A 15,719-nucleotide genomic window follows, 5' to 3' on the forward strand; every position below is an offset into this window, starting at 1 on the left:
AGCAGCATTGCAGTGAAAATCTATAAATAACACACTTGACATTCAAAATCATGATGACATAAAATAACAAATATTATACAAGGTATCACATGCACAACTGTTATCAAAGCATTATGTCATCACTTGCTCATAAAACAGTAAAGTTAAACAATCATTATGTAGATCATGTGGTCATGGTATCATGTTGCTGCAAATATCTTTATATTTTTATATATATGGTTTTATAGCATTTGACTTTATGAAGCCTTCATATCTAGGCAAGGGTTTAAGTTTTTTATCTGTGACATAATTGCTGCCAAATGGGGGGGGGGGGGGATGGAGGGAGGGAGGGGGGGAAAAGGAATGGATGGCCGAGGGGCCACAAAGGCACTCGGTAAATGATATCTACATTCTTAGGTTCTGCTTTAATGACGATTATTGCAAAATGAATGAGAGTAGCTGATGGTGATTACGGGATAAAAAGAACTCTGAACATCGCAAGAGCTTCATTTGTGAGACCTGAATGCCTAGAACTGCTTTGATTTTGTGGCCATTAGTTAGCATTCAGTCACTGAATCGCCTTTCACACAGCTTGGAATCTCGTCGACAATCCAAAATTGTTGAACTGTGACCAATGTGGTGCAATGTTGGCAAACATCCCGTCTTTCCTTTTCCCCCTATCTCTATCTCTCTCTTTTCATCGTTCTCTCACTGTTTGTATTATTTGATCTCTGCAAAGGTGGACAAACACTGGCGACCGGCTTTTGTCCACTTTAAACAGCAGCGGCAGGGAGAAATCCAAAGTTTGGATCGTAAATCCACTTCAACCGTGAAATTCTACTCCGTAATCAGTCCGAGCGATTGAGGTATGTTTGTGCTGCGTCACACGGCACCATTTCCATCAGTACCGGCAGCGAGATTCCCCACATTGTCAGAGAGCGAGACTGATTTTTACCTGGGGTTCTGTGGGAAGACGGGTACAATGTACAACGATGTACATGCACACCGCAAAGCAAGTTGAATATCATTCCTCAAACATGGTGGACATGCGTCTTAAAAAAAGGATGGTACAGTTTTGGTTGAGATGGGGTTTCAGGTTTCCAACTTTCCTTTGAGATAATGAGAAACCTTTTCTGAAATCTCACGGAGCATACAATTCAATGAGGAATTCAAAGCTTATTTGATGAAAAGTGGTTTTGAAATGGCTTGGATATCCAAAAACTACGCGGTCCTAATAAAAGGTGGGACCCATCTCTTATTCGGACCACTTTGTTTTACTTTGTGTTTTGATATTTCAGCCATTTCAAATCCAATTTCCATCATGTCAACTTTTAATTCCTCTTCAAATTCGATGCTCTTTAATATTCATCAGTGGTTTCTAATTACTTACAAAAAGTTAAATTCTGAATCCCCCATCTCAACCAAAACTATACCATCCCTTTAAAAAAATACTAGCAGAGTGAAGAGTATGGCTTTACATCCATGTTGTTTTTTTTTTTTTTCAGTTATTAGCTACATAACTATGTAGTCTCATCATTTGATTTGGTTTGTTGTTTTTATTTCTGTTCAATATAAGTAGGATGGACAATATTAAATGTGCATTCTGAATTTTAGACAGGGGCTATTTTAATGGCGTATGGGACGAGAGCTATAGTGCACAGTGCAAGCCAGTAACGCACCACGAATCAAGTCACTATTGCAAGCTACAGAGCATTAGATTTTCCTCTACGAGGATGGCTAGCTGAATACGTACTCGCAGCGTACAGTATATGCCTATAGGTTACACTAATTCTCCAGAGTACATATAGAGCAGCGGTGGGCTTTCGCAAATGGACAAGCCCCCATTTAAATAGCACGATGCGTGGGATGTTTGCGGGGCGTAAAAAAACCACCCCAAGAACCATTAGGCAACAAGCCGCATGCTTCATGACACCCAACTGCATCATTACCAGAGCTCTCCTGCAAATCAGGGAGTCGCATAATCCCATCATCAGCCTTGGAAAAAAAGTGGAGGCATAGAAAAGGAGAGGCTATGAATTTCATTTTAGCAATGATGCTTGGTACCGGCAACCTTTTTGATGGATGGATTGGACCCATGCATCAAGCTGAGACAAGAACCAGTGTCAGAGCACTGCACGGGGAGCCTTCTTCATTCAATAACTGTACATACACCGACAACTTGTACACGGCACATTGAACACCTCACAGTTCTACATTACAATGGTGGACGGGCTACATTTCTATCATCACATTTCTGAGTAATTCTCTTCAGAGAATTGCATGCTATCCATAACCTTCATGTTTAACACAATTACTTCCCCTGTAAATACTTTGCAAATAATACCCCCAATAATAGTCCTAGTGAGAAAAAAAAAAAAAAATAATTGCCAAAGACTGTCAAAGTGAACAATGCTAAAAATGCATGTAATTAAGTTAAGAATGTGTAAGATTGGGCTTTAGATCATATTGGGTTGATCCAAAATGCTACACTGCTTCATGAAAACTTGAAACGTTTCCGAAGTCAAACATTTCTTGCTTTTGAAACATTGAATTTATTAAGGTATCACATTACCGACCTCTGACCATAATAAAATTTTAAATACTTTTTAGCGAGATTACCTGATTTTGCTGTTTTATTAGCTTTGATGGCAAGTGACAGGTTATATACATACAATATAGACACTGTAAACATGTATAATGCGTACCTGTGTGTGCCAGTTTGTATATCAAATTTTAAGTAACCATTGACCAAGCTACCACAGCACCAACAGCTTAAAGTCCACTCCAAAAGACTACATATTCATGCAACCACGCTTAAAGAGTGTCTTGCCTACGGGCACATACACTGCCATCAGGGGGACTTGAACCATGGACTTTGCCATCAAGTATCCACGATCCTAATCACTAAGCCACAGTGGATCCCAATGTGTGTCAGAACATTGTATGCACGATGTTTTTACTTCAATGAAAGTCACTTTGCTCTTGGGGCACATCATACACAATTCTCATCTCGAGGCGACTTGCGAGCTCCGATTTGGGTCAAGTGCGTGTTTCATTTCCTTCCAGCCCGACCAATTTCCTTTTCCAGGATGAATACACTCCATAGATTTTCCCTCCCTCTCTTTCTCTCTGTTCTCCCCTCTTCCCATACACAGGGGATGGGCGGGCACATGTGGATTTTTACAGGAAATGGGAACCAAATGCCCGAGGACAATAATTTTCGGAAGGGGGGGGGGGTGGGAGAGGTTCTGAAAAGATCGATCACGGCTTAAGTTTCATTTTGTATAAATGTTGACGTAACATTGTGTTTTCTGTGTCTTCCTAATGCATGACAAGTGACTATTACTGCTGGAGCTGAACTTTATGTTTTTAAGCACTTCAAAGTTATTGACCCCAGTTGCCGGGCTCTCTCCTATAAAGTCCATGCACCATCTTTCATTGGATGGGGAGAACTGAATATGATTTGACGATTCTTTTCTTTTTTGGGAGGGGGTGGGGGAAGAGAGGGGTCTACAGATGCCATCTTGAAGATTCAACAATGTTATTATCTCTCCAATGCAGGATGGGGTCTGGAGTGGGCGTAAAGAATCACTTTTTTCTTAAAACAAGAACTTAGTGACTCACTCTCTGTTGTGTGCACACACAAAAGAACTCAGAGATTTAGAAATTCCCTGGCAACTGTGCCATTTAGGGATTATCAAACCATCCCGATACTTGGCATACTCGGAGCACAGAGTCGATTCCTGATTATTTCAAAGTAATCCGACCATATTGTTGGCCACGTTGACAACTGAAATCCTACATTGCAGATGGGAAGCATGCATTATACTCAGGCCCATTGGAAAATTGATAAATCAACACAGAGTTTATATGGTTTTGGTGATGCAACATCTCATATGGGAGAAAAAAAAAAACAAAATATGAAAATTAAGAGTTCAACATGGAAGCAGATAAGTAAGAAATGGGGGGGGGGGGGGGGGGTTGGTGACAAGGACCCCAGGCAAGAGCAACGCCACTTTAAACTAGGTTCCCTGACCGTAAGAGTGACCAATACTTTAAGATGTGATATTTGCGTGTGCAGGAACTCTTGGGAGTGGGTGGATGCAACTAGCCCACTTGCAGGATCAGAGATCCCGTAAAAGCCATCGCCCCATATTTGCCAGTAAAGATGGGTTTGGATAAGGCCATGCAAAGGCAGCAGAGAGCACTAAGTTCTAATCCCTAATGCCGAAGTATCCCCATCAGCGCCTCTGTATGTATCTCAGAGTCCATCTTCTCTGAGCAGCTCAAGACTGCTGAGATAATGTCAGAACACAAAATGAAGGAACTTGTCTTCTATAATCCCACCGAGATCAATGGAAACTGGGCTCTTCCCAAATCCCAAATGAAATGAGAAGATTATCTCAAATGTGGGATTTTTCTCCATTTTCAGGCCATTAATGCTAGCTTTCCTGATTGAACAGATAGGCTATACATTGTAGGACATAAATTCTGGAACAATTTGTGCCTGGAATTCAACAGCAAAGCTCATAATTCCACAGTAATCCATCCTATACAACACTTTTAAGATCCCTTCTGATACTATAAATGAAGGATTACAATATAACAAGTTATATCCAGGAATATATACTACTAGATTGTTCTAGATACACATTTCAAACTCTTGTTGACATTTGGACATACAAAGCTAATTTTCTCCTTCAGTCAGTCTGTGTACTAAATGTAGCTGTGGCAGAATGAAATTTCCCAACATACCAAAACAGATTAAAAACAATTTTATGAAAAATATTCGCAGTTTTGCATGGAATACTGAAAACATTCACAAAGTAACAGGTAATATACAAGGCACAGTAGTATAGACACAAGCACAAAAGTCTTTCCTATTTTTTTGCGGAGATAATTGAACAAATTAGTCAAAGCGCTGTTCTCTACATCCCGAGTGAAGTTTTGTCATTTCACTATTCAACATGCTGAAATGTTTCTCTGCATGATTACATGGAACATAATACTCTTCACAGCAGTTGTTCGCGGATGACAATTACCTCTGCCAGTAGCTGAAACCTACGGCTGACAGAGGTTGTTTTCAGTTCCGAATCTCTGTCTGTCTGTCTGTCTTTCCCTCCTCAATCTATCTGTTCTCTTCCTCTTTATCCTTCTCTCTCTTTCTCAATCTTTTTATCTGCATATATTTCTCTCTCTTTCTCTATCTCTATCTCCACTGTACATATCTATATCCCTCTCTTCAACATATATTCATCTATCTCTTCCTATTTCTATCTCTGCGCCCCAACATGGATATAAACACTGACAAACAAGGTGACAATTGTCTCATAACATACAACAGGGGCGTCTACCAAGCCATGACCTTCACCCTTCCTGGAGAGCTCTAGAGGCAAAAAAAAAAAAAAAAAATTACTGGCACAGAACCAAGCTCTTACATGGTGTGAACGAAAGGAGAAGTTTTATGTGGTACAGGGACCTTTAGCTGTTTTCATACTGGTCAAGAAACATAACTGCAATGCCTAATTAAAATTATGCTAACCATTGCGATTGGAATTATTGTTTGTATACAAGACCGAGTCTTTTTCCCATTTTTGTTTTCTATTACACTTTTGTTAATATGTTTAGTTTGCTTTTGTTGATTTTGTTTTTAACCTATTAATATAGTCTCCTTAAATTTGGGGAGGGCTGAATAGACCAGGGTTTCGTTTGTTTGTTGTTGCTGTTGTTTTTTTCTCTTACCTGAGATAATGGAGGTCTGATATTTCCTTCATGCAGAGCCAGCAGAATTCTGCCCCGCACACAGCGCAGGTCATGTGATTGCACGAGCCGTCGTCTAATTTGATGATCAGGGCTGTACAGCGGGGGCACTGTTTGATTTGATCTTCTGCGGGGCGGTCCGTGGCGAGTAAAACAAACACGCAAAATGCTAAAATTAAACAGGGGTACCACTGAATTTGCTTCTGTGAAAGGCATACAAAATTTAAAAACAAAAGCGAGTTCAATCACACAAAAAAACTTCACAATCAATCATCTACTTTCAACACCATTAAAGATTTTGTCCCTTTTTTATTTCTTAAAAGCTGTCGCCTGCTCAGAAGTGCAGAAAGAAAAAGCTCTATAGACATTTACAACCTTCTTACACTCACAAGAGCTTTCTGTCTCATGGTTACTTTAATCTAGCACTGAGTAAAAGTTGGCATAAGATGATGAGCTATTTGCTGACTAATCAGGGAATATGAACCACTTGTACAATGTAGATGTCATTTTGACCTTTAGAGGTGAATGGCAGATGCTGAAAAACACACAAAAGATGTGCATGGAAAGTTAAAGGTAGGGAATCCCATTTGCATGCCTTAAATGAAGAGTTGTATAAATACAGTGGTATGTTGAAGAGAGTATCATTTTAGAAACTCCCATAAAGTATTGAAAGTGGAAGGTAACATTTAGTACATTTTTATTGACCGTTAGATTTTGAATTGAATTTTTGGGGGGGCTCACCGTAAATTCCAGTACATTACTAGGCTACCTTTGCAGACCCATGCACTGCATGTGTGTCCATCATGTATATTTTGTGAAGAAAGTTCATCAAAACTTACAAACATTTCTATATACATTCTTGCCACACACTCTATATGTTATTACATCAGCTCTTATACTTTTAGATTTGTGTTTATAGATTAAAAAAAATACAGAAGACTGCAACAAAAAGGCTTAAGTGTGGCTGACACACAGAACTACTGAGTAGTTGAGTTTTGTGCATTATTCAAATTGTAGATAACTGTTGACTTCCAAATTTCTCAGCAGTGGCCTAAACAAGTCCCCCGAGGTTCATATTTAATGTTTTGCTGCATTTTGGGAGGTCTGTAAAAGGTATCCCCTACCTTTAAGGCTGTTGTCAGCTCCTATTGCTCTACCACTCTATCCCACCACTTCCATTCTCTCCATACTATCTGATCTGAAATATTTGACACATAATGCCTTTTTGATGTGCATCTGCTGGTGTTATTGTCTGCAACACTCTGTAGCATAACACAGGGTTCTCTTCCAGAAGGCCATAACCTCCTTTACCATCATCATCATCATCATCGTTATCATCATCATCATCATCATCATCATCATCATTATCATCATCATACTCGTCCACATCTTTCTCATCAACTGTAACATCATTATCAATATCATCATTGTCCTCATAATCATCAACATTATCATTAAACATTTTCATCATCATCATTATCATTATCATCAACACAATCACCAATCTCATCATCATTATTATCAACATCATCATCATCATCATCATCATCATCATTAAAGTCATTATCATCTAAATTATCATCAACATCATCCTCATGAACCTCATCATCATTTACATCATCATTATCACCATAGTAATCAACATTAACATCACCATTAACCCCATCAATATCATCAGCATCAACCTCAACATCATCATCATCATTGACATCAACCTCATCATCATCATCATCATCATCATCATCATCATCACTCACGAGAGGATGACCCCTGGCTGTAGGAGAGGGAGGTCTTGCGGATGATGCCGGAGCGCTGCTGGCGGGCAGCATCACACGTCTGGTTGGGGTGCCAGAACTGCTTGCAGTGGTAGCAGAAGCTTGTGCCACAGCCAGCCCGCTGGCAGAAGAGTTGTGGACAGTTGGCACAGCCCGTTGCCAAGACAGCAAATCTGCAGGAGGATGAATGGTGAACAGAGAGGGAGAGGGGAAAAAAAGATCAAAAGTCATCAAATTTCACAGAAAAAATAACAACAGATGAATAATAATAATAATGATATATTTTGCAGCAATTGGTTCATAGATAATGCAAAATCATCTCGAAAATACATGAACTGCAGAGTATGCAATTTACCAAAAAAAAGGAAGACAGACAATGACATATCTTCTGATGCATACTAGTCCACAGATCATACAAAATCATACAAAATACACAAACTGCAATGTAAGCAGTGTACATGGTAGTGCATAATGAATGAGTACATTATATATTCAAGACACAAGCAGGTATGGACAAAAGGTTTGATGCAAGTGAAAAGAAGAAAAGAAGAACTGATTATAACAACAATTCTCGGTAAAAGAGTTTCTGTGGCCTGCTCCAGTCCAGTTGAAATACTTACAAATTGTAATTTACAGGGCGCATTGATATTTCAAAATGCACACCTTTTTTTTTTTGTTGTTGTTGCGGGGGGGGGGGGGTAATAATGTTTATGAAAAAAGAATTTATAACTCAGCAGTATATTAATGAGATAGAGAAAACAGCTGAAATACTCTGACAATGCAAACTAGTAATCAAACATTCACTGTATCTCATCAGGTTCATTGAATATGAATTAGTTTTCACGGTAATGGATTCAGAGACAAACAATAAACAATAGACCTCACTGCCATGTCATAGAGGAAAACAAAAACAACTAAACAGAAGAAAGTATCCACAAACAGTCTCATTACCAGACTTGTCATTCTTGGTAATGACTGTGATGCTACAATTACCTAATTATTATGTACAGTCTCCACATCATTAGATATTAACAAAGCAAGACAAATGATATCAAACAGCCTTCACTCATTCATAAATTACAAATAATGAATGTGATTCCACAATTATCTTTATCATCAAAAGGGGTTATACAGAGTCTCCACATCATTTTGATATCAAAGCAAGACAAATGATATAAAACAGCATTTACAATCTACTAATAAAACATTCATTCTCAATCATTTCTAGACATCTGAAGGATCAAGGCTTGACACTAGCAGTGGCCCAATAGGGCAACTAAGATTAAAAATGGATTATTATTTTCACTTAGGGCAACTACATACACCCTTCAGGCCATTTGCCCAAACAGGCCACCAGACAAAAAAGTTTGTGTTGAACCCTGGAGGGATATTCCTATTTAACACGAGAACTACAATCTGCAGTATTACAGTTATTTCTCACTAATCTTTCATAACTCACTGCAATAACCTTGGATATTATAGTTGTAAAAACTAAAGGGGAAATACAATGGCATGATCTGTCAACTCCATCCAACCTTTGGCAAATATTAAAGGCCTATTTCCCTCCTGTGTTTTTTGTTTTGTTTTGTTTTGTTTTGTTTTGTTTTTTTGCCACCACTCATGGTCAGAGGTACATGTACTGTATACCATGCTGGGCTGACAACTTTGATTCAAAGCACTCTTACTGAAAGAGGACTCTAATTTCTTTATCTAAAACATTATAGTCAACATGTAATATAAAAGTAGCACAAAGTACAAAGGTAGTAGAGTGCACAATGTGTATCATGCTGTGTTACATAGTACCTCTCTTCATTTTCGTTTTTATTTCTTCCGCAGACTCAGCGTAGGAAGTACTGTGCATTCACAATATTACTGCGGCAATTCCAGGGTTTTGTTAACCTGTTACATCCGAAATCCCTATAGATCTATAACACACAGGCCACCAGGTTCTCGTTGGGACCGGGTTACCATGGTTCTCACAGGTCACTTGGATAATTAATGATTCATTCAACTGCTAATTGCAATAGCATTAGAAGATATCACAGGTGTAATTGATATTGATGATAAATTACAAAGTGCATGTATATGTATAAATGCCAATTGCTTGTACTGGTGGTACATTACTTGAAGTTGGTATAAAAAAATATGCCACAAACAATAGTCAACAGAAGGCCAGTTTCTACACTTCTAAATGCTGATACATGTACAGAAGTAGATTTTGAAAGAAGATGCTGCAGTTTATCAATGCATTCTTTTTACAAAATAAGTCATAAAGAATCATTCCAGCATTTGCATTTGGTGATCTGAATTTTTTTTTGTGTGCTTTATGGACTATTAAACAAGCTTTACATCGTAGGCCTGTATTACATTGATACAGCATATAATGCCAAATTCAGATAGGCAACTTATCTCTCAGAAGAAAAATAGAGAATTCTTTCATTCCTTTTCTTCAAACAGATATGGAATTTCTGGCCTCATATTGATGAGAGGCAAAATACAAGGTATCTGATTTGATACACTCATTCAGACTGTCTACAGTAGAAATGGGCTCAGCAGTTATGATGTTAATAGAAGTACATGACTTTGTGTCAAAACAAAAATAAATTTTGTATACTGCTTTCTGGTATTGCATGTGATGAAAAAAAACCACCCACTGTGGTTCCAATGCTCTATTACAATATGTAGCTTGTGCAGAAAAGTTCCTACCACACTTTCCCCGGGTATTTCGTCTTCATGACATTAGGAATAAATGTGATCGAGCCCCATTGTTACAGGCTGGAAGGGAAAAAAAAAAATGATATTAACGATGAAGAGAAGTACCACATATCAAGGACAATACAAAATCCCGGTACCCTCGTGTTTATATTTATAAACTAAAGGCTTCTATCAAAGCTACTGTGTATCAGATGTTTTGCACTACGAAATCTGACCTTTTCCAGCAACGATGCTCTACAAACATGTGATGCGCTCCGTCGGAATGAGTCAAAAGTCGCAAAAAATGAAATCGTAGTTATGCCTATATGTGAATTCTACAGACTCTAAGCTTTACACTGATATATAATACAACTCATTTCGACATCCCTGTAGATCATAAAAACGAATATTAACTACGCTTATGATGTCAGTCCGTTTTCTAAATAACGGAGAAAATCGCTCTCAAAGTTCAGGCTATGTTCAAGCTCACGACCTGTTTCTTTCACGGGACGAAACAATACAACAGTCCTGCTTAGCGACGGCGTTTACGCTCCATCGCACGCACTACCATATAAGGCGATAGCTTGGGTGTGTAAGATAATTAACCAATCGCAGGACAGGTCTATCATTAACGATTCTGACCAATACGGCAGCCCGAATGTAAACTTCGGTGCGTTTGTGTCCGTGCCGCTGCCGCCGCATGAATGAGTCGGTACGCGTTGTGTATCGGCTGCGGTGTAGTTTGCCGCAAGTTTTGAACTCACAAACAATAGGAAACAGTAGAAAGAAAAAAAGGCACGCAATGCGTATTACGAGAAGCGTCTTTTAGGGAGGGCGTTGATCGCTTTCATTCTCCTCCCATGTTGTTGTCAATGGAAACGTTTAGCAAGTACCAATAGCTAAATAGAACATGTGAACCCATTGTAGGCGGGAGTTCAAAAGACAGCATCGGTAGAGAAAATCAATGAAGTTAATCAACGATAGTCGTCTTTTGAGATCGTGTTCTTTGCATGTATTAAAAACCCTCAAATTATGCACATGGTCGTAATGTTGCAGAGCATCAAAGACTGCTTTCGGGTCTGTTCTGCTGCAGCTGTATACAGTCGTAACATTCTGAATTCCCGCCATATTAGGCATATTCCTTTATAGACGTTGCGTCCACAGTAATTATCGCTTATCACACTTGCCAATGCTGCACATACTATACGTATCAGAAGCAAAGATTGATGTAGGCCTGACAGCTTCACGTTGGGTTTATATGATTGTATCATAAATATACTTCTTATTCTCGGTCACTTTTGTAATACCATAGCATATAAAGAACCATTATATTAACTTGTGGCTTAAGCTTAATGTTTTTACATCACATTTACAGTTACAATCTTTCTGCATTTGAGACAGATAATTATACTGACAAATATTCGGAATTAATACTTAGGCCTTCTTCATTTCGTTTTGCATTCACAAACCTTACTAAAATAAAAATGATTGCTTGATTTCTTTCGGGTAAAGGAACCACCGGAAAAGGAACCGCATTTGATTTTCTTGTTACGAACCTACTGTAAGCTAATAGCGAACCATATTTCATTGTGTGATTAACGAACCTTCAGAACAATCAATTGTATTACCCCCCCCCCCCAAAAAAAAAGAGCATTTTAATGACATGCGTTGTCAATAGTGATAAAAGGCCCGTTTTTATTTCGTAGTGTGTCTCAGTACTCCTGTGTTTATTTTTAAGGATGTGTCTCTCTTTATGATTGCGATTGATGTTCAACTATTTCTTTCCCGCAAGGCTTAAAAAGGAAGAAGCTAAAATTGAGGCAGGGAGACGAGTTTTCTTCCATGAGATACAATCATTAAGACATACATTTATTCCCGAAAGTTGTGTGATTGCTTATGCGCTAAAGAATTGTGTCCATTACATGTATCAGGCACTATACAAAACGGTTGAAATGTGCTGAAAGTCGAACTTCGGTTTTTTTTTTTTTCTATTTCCATTTCAAGCGGGGATAGACTAGAAATTAGTTTGTCTATACTGGCAGGAGACATTAGTTTTCCAGTATATACTCCGCATTTAAACAGTCGCCATATTTTCGTGGTCAGAATCAGATAATGGACACGTGATATATTATAAAAATGAAAATACAAAACAACGAACATGTCATATGTACAAACATTATGAATTTATACTTACCTGTAATATTCTGCATAAAAAAACAAGCACGCCAATTAAATAATTTAATAGAATTAATAGAACACACTGTACACATCATGCATGGTAGATCAAATCAAGTTCAATTGGTGAGAAAGCTAAATGCAGTTAAAAAGTTGACTTCTTTACGTTTCTCTTTCAATTTATGAAAACAGAATTACTTTGTATATCTATTGAAGCGGATTTTCTCCGTTGCGAACGATCGTCATACATGTATATAGCATTGTTAGTCTTCTGAGCAAATCCGAAACCCTAAATACTTCAATTTTTGCTTGATAATGTAGTAACCCTTATAACTTTATAAAGGACTCGCAAATTCAAAGTTTCAAACCGTATACTAAAACATTACATTGTACACGATGTATTTTAATGCGTTGTGCGTTAGCATGTTAACAGCATCAATCTGCCTTTTATTTTCCGTATACGTAAAGCGCACAGAAACGTAACCAAACGTTACCAAATACAGTGAAATGCATTGTACAGCGTGGTATTATCATTAGAAGTATATCCCATTCCTTTTTACTTTTATTTGCTTGAAGCAGTAGTCAAACCATGTGTCATTTTCGTAGCGACATCACTTAGGAATTAGAATGTATGAACATAATTGTTACTTAATTATTTTGCGCTATCATTATAGCATTTACATTTTCCAACTATTATTGACAGGATTATGTTACTGTGATGGTTACGATTACGAATGTTGGTTATGAATTCATAAGACTGGTTCATTAATCGAACTATAAAGGTAATAGCCGTTTTGAAAGTTGTTCGGTACAAGTTCAAAACGCAATCGAAGTCATCGTCATAGGGGGAACTGACAGCTCTAGAAAACTTGTTTAGGCCAGTAAAGATTGCCGTATGCAATCTTTGTAGAAAGTTTTGACTTAGGCCACCTTTTGAGTATTTTGAGAAATTATATTTCTCAAAAGAACTATTTGTTTTGATTATGTCAAGAATTAGTTTGAACTATGAGAATAAAAAGGCGCGGTTACCTCAACAATGTCGTAGTGCGATTAGACATGATGGGTAAAGTGAATTCATGACTTGTTGACTTATCCTTACTGAATTGATGATCACTTCTGTAAACCATCAATTAAGTCTTGTAGATGATACCTCTGTAATCGTAGTCAAAATTCTTTTGAGCGATGAGACGAACACCAACAAACAAAATGCCATGTATAATCATCGCTCGAGCTTCCAACATTTGGCGTCACCCGACCAACAATAAGTGCCGAATCAAAACTTAATGGAACATTATATTGTGGGATAGCAGACTGTGTTACGATTTTTAAATATTGCGAGCAATTGTTACAAAAAAAAAGAGGAAATGAGGCAAAGTTCAAGAAATTCGAAAAAGCATGTAAATGCAGGCGATCATGTTTAATAGTCAAAGTAAGAGATTACAATCGGCCATGCGGATGTATAATATGATTGCCTTATTTACATGTCTGATATTTCTAAACTATGTTATATTCAAATTTAAGTTCCCTTCCCTCCTTGATAAAAGTTGTGTTGGGTTTTCGCTAAAGGCATTTATTAGGAAACGCTATAAAAAACGACAACAAATACCTACTATACATCAAGAGATGACCTATACATTCATGAAACACAAAAATTCTGTACGTTCTGATATAATGCAACTGCTTGTTTGTTTGTTTGTTTGTTTTGAATTACCATGGTCTTTGTCGGGGTAAAGATGAAGAAAAATAGTAGAGTGCATCACTCTCAAATCCGGATTATTGCGATAAGTGTGTATTCCCGCCATTTCTATACAGGTAAACGATTTAAGCTTGGTATGCTTTTATAAAAGCCTTGTGTCACGCAGAAGAACTGATTCCGCGATCGCTTTTAACCTTTCATAAAATTCACGTTTTAAGATAGTAACGATAGCTTGTAAGAGATAAAGTAAGTTAGCGTCCCTGACTGTGGTTCTGAACACAAAAGGGGACTGAAAAATTCTTTTACAAATTAGCATACATAATGCCGATCCTCCAAGACTGTTGCTCCATTACAGTATGTCACTGATTCTGCTATCAATGGCGAAGAAAGAATACTGGTTGCGTGATTATCCACCCCTTGATAGCAGGAAGTTTACCTTTCATTGTTCAAGGCTTCGTTGATGCGGGGTTTACTCGGATAAAAGGCGTGAACAGTGTGGCCCGAGTTCTTTCATTCGAATTCCTCACAATACACAATTCAATAGGCAATTAGCGCTGCTACTTCGCAAAGCTGTTAGCCAATTTCTTTGCAGACTTGACCTCTCACATGTCAGCTACACGTAATACACGACAAACAGCTATCAGTACAAACATTCTGACAAAAAAACAAAACAAAATGAAGAAGCACACTTTTGAGTAGCGACACAGCTTTCTGTCACTTTCTCAAATATGTCTTACTTCTGAAAAATACACAGATGACAAGAGTCAGGAGTCAGAATATCCTCCAAAGGGAACACGAGCTATTTGGGCATAATAATAATGTTTGTCTTCCGATTTCTCTCCATGCCGTCACGGCCCAAACCATCATAAGTAAATAGGGCAATAATTTTTATTAACCAGGGAAATAATATTACGCATTACATACATTTGGCTAATTATCACACGAACTGTCGACTTTATAAAAACGAGAATAATTGACAACTTAGGCCCTACTATATCTCCAAAGATGAACTTTAAACAGCAAGTCACATACCAGGGAACGAAAGTTATAATCATTTGAATGAATTCATTAATGAGGCCAATAACCGTTGTAAAAGTACACACACGCATCACTAGAGAGGTTTCAAGTTCGATATGTGATCATTTTAGCTCATTGATAAAGTATCATAAATTTTGAGTGATCGTCTTTAGAATAAAATTTTTCAGCGCCATTTGTGCGTCACATCAATCACCACTTCATGAAATGTGGTGCATGTATCAAACGCAACTCGCTGGTCATGCAATTGATAGCCTTGGTCAGCTCACTGTTATTGCGTAATTCTAAAGCCCTCGCCGCCGCCGCCGCACGCACCATGCTTTTTTTTTTGTCTTCAATGGGGTCAAGAGCAATGCTTCATTAGCATACGCCCTAGCAATGGAGGCGGAGTCTCGATCGGGCGAGAACAATAGGTGCGAAACGCAACGCAAAGGCGAGCGTTCGAAAAAATGTAACCGAAAAAAATGGTCTCAGAAAAACTGTGATTTGGGACACTTGTACTCATTTTTACACGCTGAAATTTTCTGTACAAATAGATAAAACATCAAGGAATCAAAATCCGTCGTAAAAAAATTTCGACCCGAGCAGTGCTTCCCCTTCATTTT

The 15,719-nt window shown here is 38.1% G+C and overlaps 1 protein-coding gene across 1 annotated transcript in view; it reads right to left on the reverse strand.

Annotated features, from left to right (window-relative positions):
- Positions 1-15,719, reverse strand: part of LOC140239522 (E3 ubiquitin-protein ligase RNF19A-like) — a 39,090-nt gene that overhangs the window by 20,560 nt on the left and 2,811 nt on the right. The window contains exons 2-3 of the mRNA XM_072319353.1: positions 7,497-7,687; positions 5,722-5,866 (exon numbers count right to left, since the gene is read on the reverse strand). Coding sequence (XP_072175454.1) covers positions 5,722-5,866; positions 7,497-7,687 — 336 coding nt within the window. The remainder of the gene's footprint in view (positions 1-5,721; positions 5,867-7,496; positions 7,688-15,719) is intronic.

The sequence above is a fragment of the Diadema setosum genome, chromosome 16 (genome assembly GCF_964275005.1).
Source record: "Diadema setosum chromosome 16, eeDiaSeto1, whole genome shotgun sequence".
NCBI classification, from domain to species: domain Eukaryota; kingdom Metazoa; phylum Echinodermata; class Echinoidea; order Diadematoida; family Diadematidae; genus Diadema; species Diadema setosum.